The following is a 12,290-nucleotide window of genomic DNA, read 5'->3' on the forward strand; positions in this document are numbered from 1 at the left end:
TCTGTCTGGTGTTTACAGAACCCTGGTGCTGTCAGGTTCTGTCTGGTGTTTACAGAACACTGGTGCTGTCTACTGTTTACTCAACAGTAAGGAAGAGTAACTGCTTCTCTATCAGTAGCTAATCAGCGTGCTTCAGAGCTGAGCACCACTGTGATTACAGTCAGACGGGATTCATTTCACTGGCATTGCACATCACTATTTTCTCTCCCTGGAGGGTCTCTTTAATGCTGCTGCTGCATATAGCTGTTTTCTTTCCCGGGAGAGTCTCTTTAACAGATGATACTCCAATTTTCCTCATTTGAAGTGTGGCGTTCCACAAGGGAGCTTGCATGGGACGGCACTGTTTTCAGTTCTTTTGCAGATGATCTTCCACTAGTTTTGTGTCCATGCATTCCAATGACTCAACAATATAGACATCAGCAGCCACAACTGGTGAATTTAAATATTATAAACAAAGGATGGGTGGCTTTAAAAATCTAGTTGTAGACATATCTTAAATCAAAAGCATAGTATTTCAACCAAGTTATTATATGACTGAGAATCCTGAACCACAACTAATAATGTAAGAGATGTGTCTACTGAAGTTGCTGAGACAAAACTTCACCTAAACTATGATGGTCAGAACATATTGACTTTAAAATGTGTGAATATTACATGTATGTATAAATGAGGAGTGGGGAGTATTTGTATCGACTACAGCTAGGAAATATGCCTGTTTGACTTGGGAGATGTTACAGTCTGCGCCTCATCTCACTGCCCTGTGGTGAAAACCCAAGAATATTTTTCCCATTATGAGGGTTGGTTTGGTGTAGCATCAAATCAAAATGTATTTGAAGATAATTTATGACCAGTAAATAAAAACAGCAGAACAGACTATTCTTGGATCAAAGTGAGCACAATACAATTGTTAGGATCTCTGTGTGGTAAAGCACACAATAATTTACAGTACTAGAAACATCCAGCGTACCACAAATGGGATTTTATTTTGTATAAAATATTAAGTCTATGAAATGTATCATCTACTGTAATGTTTACTACACATCTCTTGTAATGTCTATTATAATGACAACTGTAACATTTACTGTAATATCTTCTGTAACATTTACTATAGTGTCTACTGTAATATCTACTGCAACATTTAATGTATACTTAAACAACTATCAAAATGTCTACTGTAACATTTACTGTAATGTCTTCTGTAACATTTACTATAGTGACTACTGTAATATCTAATGTAATGTTTTATGCAATGTATACTTGAACATCTGTCAGAACATTTAGTATCACATCTACTGTAATGTCTGATTAACATCTACTGTGAAACTGAAATCATGGGCCAATTCCCCCCGATTTACACTGCAATAGTTTGATCCCCTTATATACACTGTAACACCCCACATTCAAATATATCAGCCAAGATGCCATTTGATGTTTGAACAGAGTAGTTACAGCAGATGTAACAGCAGACATTCATTTAACAATAGACAGTAAGTGTAGTTGTGGAGATCCCACAAAATGGCCCATGTCAATTGTTGGAGTGAATCCATTTTACGAGACGCTGTCCCATTATACCCACATAAAATGAGGTGAGATAATGCGAGAATGATGAATTATAGAATCACTACATCTAGGGTCAAAACCACTGATCATTTTGAAACATTCCAGAACGATCCGTGTCTATGGAAAACAATGTGGCTGATTTCAACAGCGACCATTGAATAGTTCCGTTAAAATTCAGAATATAATTCGTACCGTGATCTAATATAATTCTGATGGATTATAACGTTCCACATGATAATTTTCTCCTGCTAGGTGATGGTTTATCCCCTGTCGTCTGCGTCTTCCTCCCCTCTCATCACTGCCCGCGCGGCCCCGTCTGCACCATTGCAATGATACACAATATTCATGTTCTGTGGTGTAGCTCGTTTTCTTGCTTCCCCAGCTGATAGTGACGTAGACACGCGTGTGTGTCTGTGTGACTTTTGGAGAAGGGGGCGGTAGGAGAGGCATGCAGGGGCGAGAAGCATTGCTCACTTAAGATTAGCTATTTGAACCGCAAGACAACTGCGATGCTTCCGAATACAGACATGTCATCTTTAGAATTGAATAGTGGAGAATACTATATTCCATCAGAATTGTAGGGTGTCTTCTGTAAAATAGATCTGCAGCTTCCAACAGTATGTATGCCAAAATGATTTCCATTTATTATCAAATGGAATATTTGTATATTCTTTATTTGAGGTCGTAACATTCGTTATAGGCTTTGGTCGCTTATTTCGCAAGACTAGTGTGACATTTTTTTATTCCTATTTTAAGTTGCTAATCGGACTGGACAGAAAACGAACTGCACAGCTATACAGAGACCTTCATTCTAAATTGTCTGCGTTAACGCAGAGGAGACAAGAAGGAGAGGAGACGAGCACTCCGCTTGTGGGAAGAGACATTTGGTTTGCTTGGACTCGGATTGTAACGTTCCATCGCTTATTACGGCTTCGACTTGAGAATAACAGCTTTACGGTTTTGGTCCAAATATCTGACCAGTGGCGGTGGGCTTTTGCCGGGCTAACAGCTAGAGGAGGGGAGAAGAGCAAGCCATCACTTCTCAGTTTTGGTCGATCTGTCGGATACAGAACAGGCTTCAAGACTAGCTTGATTGTGCGCGAGGAAACCAATATAGCCTCTGGGAGTATTCTTTCAACGGTAAGAGCCTCCGCAACAGCACACGTTTGACTTGAGGAGGAGGTGCAAACGATATAACAGTTAACAGCAGACCAAATAGATTACTCGGGGTAAAGAAAGGTCGATTGGAAAGAGGCATTACGCAGTGTCGTCCCAAAACACTTCAGGATACGGATAGGCCTTCGGGTAGGCTGTAATGAAATTAATTTGCCTGTCTCGTTTGTGGCTGTAACTCAATAATCCGCATGCAATAGGGCTCCTTCTAGGACAGACTACAGCGTTTCTAGGGAGCGGTGCAGAGAGACTAGCCTACTACCTATATCCTAGAGGCGGCATGATTGAAATGATGACGCGTTCGGTGTGCTTTATGTATTTGCCTATGATAATTAATTATGCCAGCCTATAATGAAGCCAACGGCGGCGTGTTCCTTAAACCCACCCGCATCCGATTCCCCGCTTGGCTATTCGCGACTAGGGAGGATGGCTTGACAGCATCACAGCAGTCGTTGCCTCGCGCTATGCCTCATGAACCGGTCCATGTAGAGTTGAGGATGAAATTGATGCGTTGTGGATTGGCGATCTCTCTGTTTACTAAATCGGTGTGCCATGCTAAAACGGTGGTAGGGGTGTGTGTGTGTGTGTGTGTGTGTGGGGGGGGGGGGGTCACCATTGCGCCGCCTCTCTGGATGCTGACTGTTTGCATGCACAGAAACAACGCAATCACTATATCGGTTTGGTCCACACCCCAGGACAGTTAAATAACAGCTGGATTATTTAAAAAATTTATGGCTACACATTTTATATGGTATGTAGGTATTTCTATTGCTGATTGACCAACACCGGGTGGCCTACCCCTGACTGTGATAAGCTACGATTAATTAGGCCACCACTATCAGCTCTCTGTATGTATTAGACCAGCCTGTCACTGTACTGAATGAGGTTGAGGAATGTTTCTGATAGTGAAGGTATACCCTCAGAAAAAAGTTCCATAACGGTTCTTTGGGTGTCCCCACTTGGCTTGGAGGAACCTTTAAAATACGATAGAACCTTTTGATTTCCCGGTAGGAGCATTTTGGATTTCAGAAATCCAAATAACTCGAAAAAAAAGGCTTCTTCTCTGGGGAGAAATTTACAAAGCTCACTCATACTTGTTTAGCCAATACGCTTGGTTTACTGGGTCCAGGCTATATGTGTCACTGGTTGTTATTTTCACAATGGCAGTTGGGATGTAGATTTGGCCTACTGGATCTATGCTAGCCTGGGGATTGCCTCTCAGGTAATAGGGAATTGGATGTGTCTATAACTGAGAGGGAAAAAACTGCTTATGGATGATTGATTTAGCAACAGCTGAGGCTAGCTGTCCACTGTCGTCTGCTGAGTTCGTACTTACAGGCCTCTCAAATAGCCCCTTTAAAAGAGACCCTCTCTGCAAAATAGGGAAAAGGATCCTTCGGCCGCCGTCTCAGTTTCTCTTTCATACACCCGCAGAGGCACAGCAGTTGCATGTTGTCATTTGTATCAGAGCTCATTTGAGTCCGGCGGTGCCAGCTGTGTGAGGGCAAAGGCTGTGGGTGTGGAGAGGGGAGGGCTGTGGGTGTGGAGAGGGGAGAGCTGTGGGTGTGGAGAGGGCAGGGCTGTGGGTGTGGAGAGGGCAGGGCTGTGGGTGTGGAGAGGGGAGAGCTGTGGGTGTGGAGAGGGGAGGGCTGTGGGTGTGGAGAGGGGAGGGCTGTGGGTGTGGTGAGGGGAAGGCTGTGGGCGTGGAGATGGGAGAGCTGTGGGTGTGGAGAGGGGGAGGGCTGTGGGTGTGGAGAGGGGAGGGCTGTGGGTGTGGAGAGGGGAGAGCTGTGGGTGTGGAGAGGGGAGGGCTGTGGGTGTGGAGAGGGGAGGGCTGTGGGTGTGGTGAGGGGAAGGCTGTGGGCATGGAGATGGGAGAGCTGTGGGTGTGGAGAGGGGGAGGGCTGTGGGTGTGGAGAGGGGAGGGCTGTGGGTGAGGAGAGGGGAAGGCTGTGGGTGTGGAGAGGGGAAGGGCTGTGGGTGTGTTTCTAAACAAAGGCACCCTGTACCTTATAATTAATACATAATCAATAAAGTGTTGATCAGGGCCCAAATTATTGGTCCATACACTGTTGATCCATATTGTTTTGGTCCATATGTTTCTGGTCCACATAGTCATGGTCCATATATAGTTGGTCCATATAGATCTGGTCCATATAGAGTGGGTTCATTTAGTCTTGGTCTATATAGTTCTGATCCATATAGAGTGTTTTCATTTAGTCCTGGTCTATATAGTGTTGGTCTATATAGTTCTGTTCTATTTAGAGTGGGTTCATTTAGTCCTAGTATGTATAGTGTTGGCCCATGCAGCGCATTAAGGGAAAAGACAGCCATTTTGGAATAGAAACCAGAAACTACTCCTCCTTGTTAATGAGATGATGTCACAAGAGGCTGATGCTCTGTGTTCCAGACAAGGTACAACAGACAACAACACCATTCATATGTTAGATGAAGCTAAGAGGCAATTACGGTCTGTCTACCTTTTAACATTTCTAAGTGTTGTGAATCAGGCTACTTGGTAGTTAGGAAAGTACTAACAAATGTTACTATTTCATAGTTTTAATGTCAGAGGCGTTTGTGTTTGAGCGAGGGCATCTGTGATGGTGTCATCCTTATGTTTTGAGCGTTGCTCGGCTGAATGGTGAGTATGGCGTTGAACAAAGGCTGTGGTGCTGGCTCGTTGACCAGTCCTCTGAGTGCGGTGTTCTGTCCCCACGGTGCTGGATTTAAGAGCTTGTAAAAAAGGACACCTGAAGGGACTCCCGTCTAAGTGGTTCAATGACCATCAGCCCTGAAATGGGATAATGCCTTAAGATCATTTGCTATTTAAATGACCCAGGCCTCTGCAGTCTTTTGTATCTTGCCATTTTGTGTGAATATTTTCGTCAGGACCTTGAACTGGAAAGTGTCTGTGATTCCCCCTGACGTTTTCTGAAAATGAACTCCCTGCTCATTAATGAGTTCCTTTACTACTCAGCGCAGGTTTAAGACTTGTTGTTGTTTACTTAGCTTTGTTTACTTTTGGCTCTGATGAGGAACACACTGACTGGCGACTGTCCACACAAACACACACACACACACAAACACGCACACACACACGCAGACCTTTCCCTCAACAGACACAAACACATGTGCGCACACACACACACAGACCCACACACACTCCCGCACACACAGACAAACCCACACAGACACACAGGCCATAACGGACTTAAAAATCATCAACGCCCTTCGTTGTTGTTACAACCCCTTTAAGGGCTAGCGTTACTTCTCTGAAGCATGCCCGACTGTGCCGAGGAGGCCCTCTGCAGAGTTTTGTAGAGCTTTGTGAAGATTATGCCCGCTCTACTCTAAATCCAGGAAGGATTTTTGGCGCTTGAGTTGGTGGGAATCTTATGCAAAATCTGAATTTGTTTCTCAAGTAGCCCCATTGTTTCCTATATTTCTGAGAATGTCCTATCCTACAGATTGGTTTTGAAACGATTTGGTGCACTATTCAATCGTATTCCTCAATACTGTCGAAGGTCTGTCCTAAGCTCAGGGCTATGAGTGTGCTCTGTGTCTGCGAGAACATTACCTTTACATTTCGCAGGATGGAGCTGAGCCCTAAATATATTTTTCTTGGAAAGCCAATATACTCCTATTGCCTGCTGTAGGAGTAAAAAAATTAATAATCAGGATTTATTTTTGAAACAATGAATGTGATTAGGTAGGTGAGACTAATTCCATTTTGTGAAAAGGTGAACCCAGGCAGTTCTGCAGTTGTACTAAAACAGTACTGTGCTTTTGGACCTGTCACTGATGAAGACTTGGGGCCCTACTTGGCTGGCTGGGATGATGTCTTGAGGCCAGTTACCTCACCATTTGGCCCTCTCCCACCCTGCCTCTCTCTCCTTCCCTTTGCCTCATGCTAGGGTCCCAATTCCTCCTCTTAGGATTCCCTGCCTTCCCCAGGGTCCACTGCCTCCCCCTCCTTCTCCCTGCCTCCCCCTCCTTCTCCCTGCCTCCCCGTACTTCCCCTTGCCTCGTACTACGATCCCACTTTCTCTTTGATCCAAAAGTTTCCTTTAGGAACTCCTGCCTTCCTCACGGTCCGCTGCCTCCCCCTCCTTCTCCCTATCTCCCGGAGGCCCCCCGCCTCCCCTTATGACTCCCCCTCCTGCCCCTGCTTCCCGCTACGGCCCCCACATGCTTTTCATTGTGAAAATTGATGGCATACCTGTGTGGGGGTTGCTGTAGTAGGTTGTGGGCTTTATTTGAGACCAGCCTGTGTGTTAATTCATCCGCGGGAACAACTAGCTAATGCGTGAATACTGCAATGCAGGTTTGATTGAATTGAACGCTTATGTGTGCTGTGTGCAATAGCCTGAGGACGAGGTTAGTGTCAATGCGACACTCTGGACTCCTGCTGAGGAAGCTGTTTGGTGTGTGTGGGAGTGTTAGTGTGTGTTCCCCTGGAGACTCCACCGCGTTTGCATGGTAGTTTGTAAAACCCACAGTACCGGATGTAGTACCCTGCAAACAAATGTGAGTCGTTAGGACGTCCGGGGAACGTCACACGGCTGTGTCATTACGACGTAGCCTGTTAGCTGGGTAGTGGCCTGTTATGTTGATCAAACTGAAGCTCAATGTGCTGCTTCCGAAACGCAATTTCAAAGGGGGCGAGAACAAAGTTCTGAAAGATTTGAAATGGTGAGAGCAGGGTTGTGAAGCATTGTTTGAGGCATGGAGGAGAACATTGTATTTTATAGGAGGGCGCAGAGAGTTCTGAGAAAAGTCCACTAGCATTTACATTCTTATTTTCTGGATGCTCTCAGTGCTTTACAACAGTCAAAGGTCATGTGTTAACAAACACTATATGGGAGCCTGGAGGGTAGTTATGAGTATCAATCAAAATCATTCAGATGTATTTTATAAAGCCCTTTTTACATCAGTAATGGTCACAAAGTGCTTTTACAGATAACCCAGCGTGAAGGAGCAGGCAACAACGAGAATGGATGACAGTGGCTAGGACCTATTATAACATGGAGCTGCTGATTACAACAATGTTTTCATACTGAAACAACATCTACATTAAACTACATTAAAAGATGTTTATTCAAGTCATCGACTGAACATTTTCTGGTAACACAATGATATTACTGAAGTATTCCAATATTTAGTTGCGTTGTAGCCAACATTCTAAACATGATAGAGTGGCCAGACGTTTAGCTAACATTGTACCTGAATCAGAGAGACATCAACATTTTTATATCACCATTTTCCAACATCAAATAGAATGCACTGGTTTTAGTCACACATTCTTATTTATTGAACTAGCAATAGCAGCTATTTGTTATCTCAAAAGGACTACAGGCACATGACATGATCTTGGCAGGCTTTTTGCAGATTTCATATTTCAGAAATGACAATGGCATTATAGACAATGGCATTAATGTTGATATGTTTGTATTTAAAAAAAGTTTAAATTTTACCGCCAGTTCAAACCAGCCAGGCAGAGAAACCCACATTTAGCGTGCTAGCTAAGGTAACTACCTTGCTGGTTAGATGTCTGACTTCATCACCATGCCATCATCATCATTAACAACATGCAAATTTGCTTTACTTTTCAACCTTAACTTCAAAAGATTTGGCTGTGGCAAGTTGCTCACTGTCAAACCACTATGCCTAATCCTTCACACGTGACTTTGGATCTGAATTATGTTTACTGAAATGTGTTTAGGCAACCATCTCTTTAATGCTTTGGGCCTATGTGCAGCTCTTAGCCCCCCTGTGCCTTATTCCTCATTTATACCATGTCTATATGACCTATAGCTAAAATTGTACCTCAGATCTTCTTGTTTAGGGTTAGTTTGCAATTACTCAACTCGTCGTCATCTATCCCTATGTCTCTCTTTGTCTCTTATCTCTCCATCGTTCTCTCTCACCCTCTGTAACTGTCTCTCTCTCTCTCTCTGCCTCTCCCTGTCTCCCTCTCTATCTATCTTACTGTCCGTCACTGTTCAGTTGCCGCGAGGTCCCGGCCACGGCCCAGTGCTGGATCCCAGGGCTGCCATCAGCGCGCTACGGACCTGCCGGACCTGCCGGACCAGAGAGGGTGGATGGAGCGCTTCAGGCCGAGGCTGACAAGGACTGGGCTCAGGGTGAGGACGGGGGCGTGGTCTTCCTCCTGCCCAGCATGCCTTTGGTTGGGCTTGCTCTCTGTGGCGGCCGCCTTCCTGTGCGCCGAGGGTGCCCGCACCACTCGTAGCCCTGCCACCACAGACTCCCACAATGCCACCTGTTCCGAGGGCACGTCCCGGTGCAAGCCGGGCATCGTCCTGCCAATCTGGTACCCGGAGGACCCATCCATGGGGGATAAGATTGCGCGGGTCATCGTCTACTTCGTGGCCATGATCTACATGTTCCTGGGCGTGTCCATTATAGCGGACCGTTTCATGGCGGCCATCGAGGTCATCACATCCCAGGAGAAGGAGATCATCATCAAAAGAGCCAATGGCGAGACGACAACCGCCACAATTCGGGTCTGGAACGAGACTGTCTCCAACCTAACCCTGATGGCCCTGGGTTCCAGCACTCCAGAGATCCTGCTGTCGGTCATCGAGGTCTGCGGACACGAGTTCCAAGCCGGCGAGCTGGGGCCGTCCACCATCGTTGGCAGCGCTGCCTTCAACATGTTTGTGATCATCGGCCTGTGTGTGTCCGTGATCCCCGAAGGCGAGACGAGAAAGGTCAAACATCTCAGAGTGTTCTTTGTGACAGCTGCTTGGAGTATCTTTGCCTACATCTGGTTATACATGATCCTGGCAGTGTTCAGTCCCAATGTGGTCCAGATTTGGGAGGGGCTACTCACGCTGGCCTTTTTCCCCATCTGCGTCATCCTGGCCTGGGTGGCTGACCGACGACTCCTCTTCTACAAGTTCATGCACAAGAAGTACCGCGCCGACAACCACCATCGCGGTGTCATCATCGAGACCGAGCATGAGCGATCCAAGGGCATCGAGATGATGGACGGTGGGGGGAAGATGGCCAACTCGCACTTCGCCCATGACGGAGGCCCAGCCCACAATCTCATTAGCCTGATCGAGGGTAAGGAAGTAGACGAGTCCCGACGGGACATGATCCGGATCCTGAAGGACCTGAAGCAGAAGCATCCAGAGAAGGAGATGGACCAGCTGGTGGAGATGGCCAACTACTACGCCCTGTCCCACCAGCAGAAGAGCCGAGCCTTTTACCGCATCCAGGCCACCCGCATGATGACCGGGGCGGGGAACATCCTGAAGAAACATGTTGCGGAGCAGACCAAGAGAACTGCCAGCGCCCAGGAAGTGTGCGTGGTGGGGGACGAGCCGGAGGAGTACGTGTCACGGATCACCTTTGAACCAGCCGTGTACCAGTGCCTGGAGAACTGCGGCGCAGTGCTGCTGGCCGTTGCCAGGAATGGCGGCGACATGGCCAACACCATCTACGTGGATTACAAGACAGAGGACGGGTCGGCAAATGCCGGCGCCGATTACGAGTTCACTGAGGGCACCATGGTGTTCAAACCCGGTGAGGTTGTCAAGGAGATCAGCATCGGAATCATTGATGACGACATATTCGAGGAGGACGAGCACTTCTTTGTGCGCCTTAGCAATGTGCGGGTACTGGATTTGGACGAGGACGACACACTCCTGTCCCCAAACTCTCTCCCGTACCCAAAAGCTGTCCTCGGGTTCCCGGCCGTCGCCACGGTTACCATCCTGGATGACGACCACGCCGGGATATTCACCTTCGAGAGCGACACGTGTCACGTGAGTGAGAGCGTGGGAGTGATGGAGGTCAAGGTGCTGAGGACTTCGGGGGCGAGGGGGACGGTCATCCTGCCATATCGTACCATGGACGGGATCGCCAAAGGAGGAGGGGAGGACTTTGAGGACACCTACGGGGAACTAGAGTTCAAGAACGACGAGACCTGGTAAGAGAGTCATACTTTATTTATTTTCTCACTGGCTGATTGATTGATTTATTGATGTGCAGCTGCTGACTGATTGACTGATTGATTGACTGATTGATTGACTGATTGATTGTCCAGCAAGAGACGACCTTAAAAGGATGTTTTATCGAACAGGGTGGTGATCAAGCACTCTATTAACTGGGAAGCTGGTTTTCCCCCCCATCTCATGTTCATATGTCTGACATGATAGGATGGATGGTGACGGGTCAAGAGTGTGTTTGTTTTCGGACAATGTATAGCTTTTAAACCTGACGTGTTTTTGGGTGTCACCAATATCCTGTACCCTCTTTGTGATGGTGTTTGCTATTCATCATAACTGTGTCTGTGCAGTTGTAATTGGATGGCTTTCATCCAACACAGTGACAGACTCAACCTTTTCTAGTAGTTTAACAGAATACTAGAGACCCTAAATAATATTTGTGGAAATGTCTTTATTATTTTGTATTGCTCACATCAGCTTCATTCTCTTTATGACTCCACATGAGAGCCTTCTTGTGGGAAACACTAGTATTAGAGATATTTAAGCAATTTATCTTTGATCTACATCTAGGGTTGCAAAATCCTTTTCACTTTCCCCAAAATGTTTGCAAGAATTCTTGTATTTCCTCCTCAGTTTCCTTAATTTTAATTACAGAATCCTTTATTGGCATGAAATAAGACAAGATATTGTTGATATTACCAAAACAGGAAAAACAGTACAATGCAAGAAGTAAAATAAATAAAATTCTCTCTCACTCTTTCCCTTTCTATCACTCCGCTGTTCTTCTTCTCTAGCTATCTTCAGTTTACTCTCTCTCTCCCTGTCTTATTCTCTGTCGCTTCACCCTGTTGTTTGCAGTGTGTTCAGGAAGCTTTTGGCCCTGGGAGATTGAATGACACTTTCCGTCATATACAACCTCTTTAGTTCTGTGGTTACAGATTTAGGTCCGCTTTAGAATGGAACCGTGGTCTGAGACTGAGGTCCGCTTTAGAATGGAACCGTGGTCAGAGACTGAGGTCCACTTTAGAATAGAACCGTGGTCTGAGACTGAGGTCCGCTTTAGAATGGAACCGTGGTCAGAGACTGAGGTCCACTTTAGAATAGAACCGTGGTCTGAGACTGAGGTCCGCTTTAGAATGGAACCGTAATCAGAGCCTAAGGTCTGCTTTAGAATGAAACCGTGATCAGAGCCTGAGGTCTGCTTTAGAATGGAACCATGGTCCGAGACTGAGGTCCGCTTTAGAATGGAACCGTGATCAGAGTCTGAGGTCTGCTTTAGAATGGAACCATGGTCCGAGACTGAGGTCCACTTTAGAATAGAACCGTGGTTTGAGACTGAGGTCCGCTTTAGAATGGAACCGTGATCAGAGCCTGAGGTCTGCTTTAGAATGGAACCATGGTCAGAGACTGAGGTCCGCTTTAGAATAGAACCGTGGTTTGAGACTGAGGTCCGCTTTAGAATGGAACCGTGATCAGAGCCTGAGGTCTGCTTTAGAATGGAACCATGGTCAGAGACTGAGGTCCGCTTTAGAATATAACCGTGGTCAGAGACTTCATCATCTGTTCAGGTTCGTCCATCTT

General features: G+C 46.2%; 1 protein-coding gene across 5 annotated transcripts in view; it reads left to right on the plus strand.

Annotated features, from left to right (window-relative positions):
• The first annotated feature begins 2,053 nt into the window (after positions 1-2,053).
• slc8a3 (solute carrier family 8 member 3) overlaps positions 2,054-12,290 on the plus strand; it is a 97,320-nt gene continuing 87,083 nt past the window's right edge. For 4 of the 5 annotated variants that reach the window (XM_013137553.3, XM_020053785.2, XM_020053786.2 and 1 more), the window contains exons 1-2: positions 2,054-2,700; positions 8,740-10,690. In XM_013137553.3, coding sequence (XP_012993007.3) covers positions 8,835-10,690 — 1,856 coding nt within the window. In that variant the 5' untranslated portion in view covers positions 2,054-2,700; positions 8,740-8,834. Of the gene's footprint in view, positions 2,701-2,723; positions 2,866-8,739; positions 10,691-12,290 lie in introns of those variants that run through there. The other variant, XM_020053784.2, reaches the window with a different exon arrangement.

The sequence above is a fragment of the Esox lucius genome, chromosome 15 (assembly GCF_011004845.1).
Source record: "Esox lucius isolate fEsoLuc1 chromosome 15, fEsoLuc1.pri, whole genome shotgun sequence".
Lineage (NCBI taxonomy): Eukaryota > Metazoa > Chordata > Actinopteri > Esociformes > Esocidae > Esox > Esox lucius.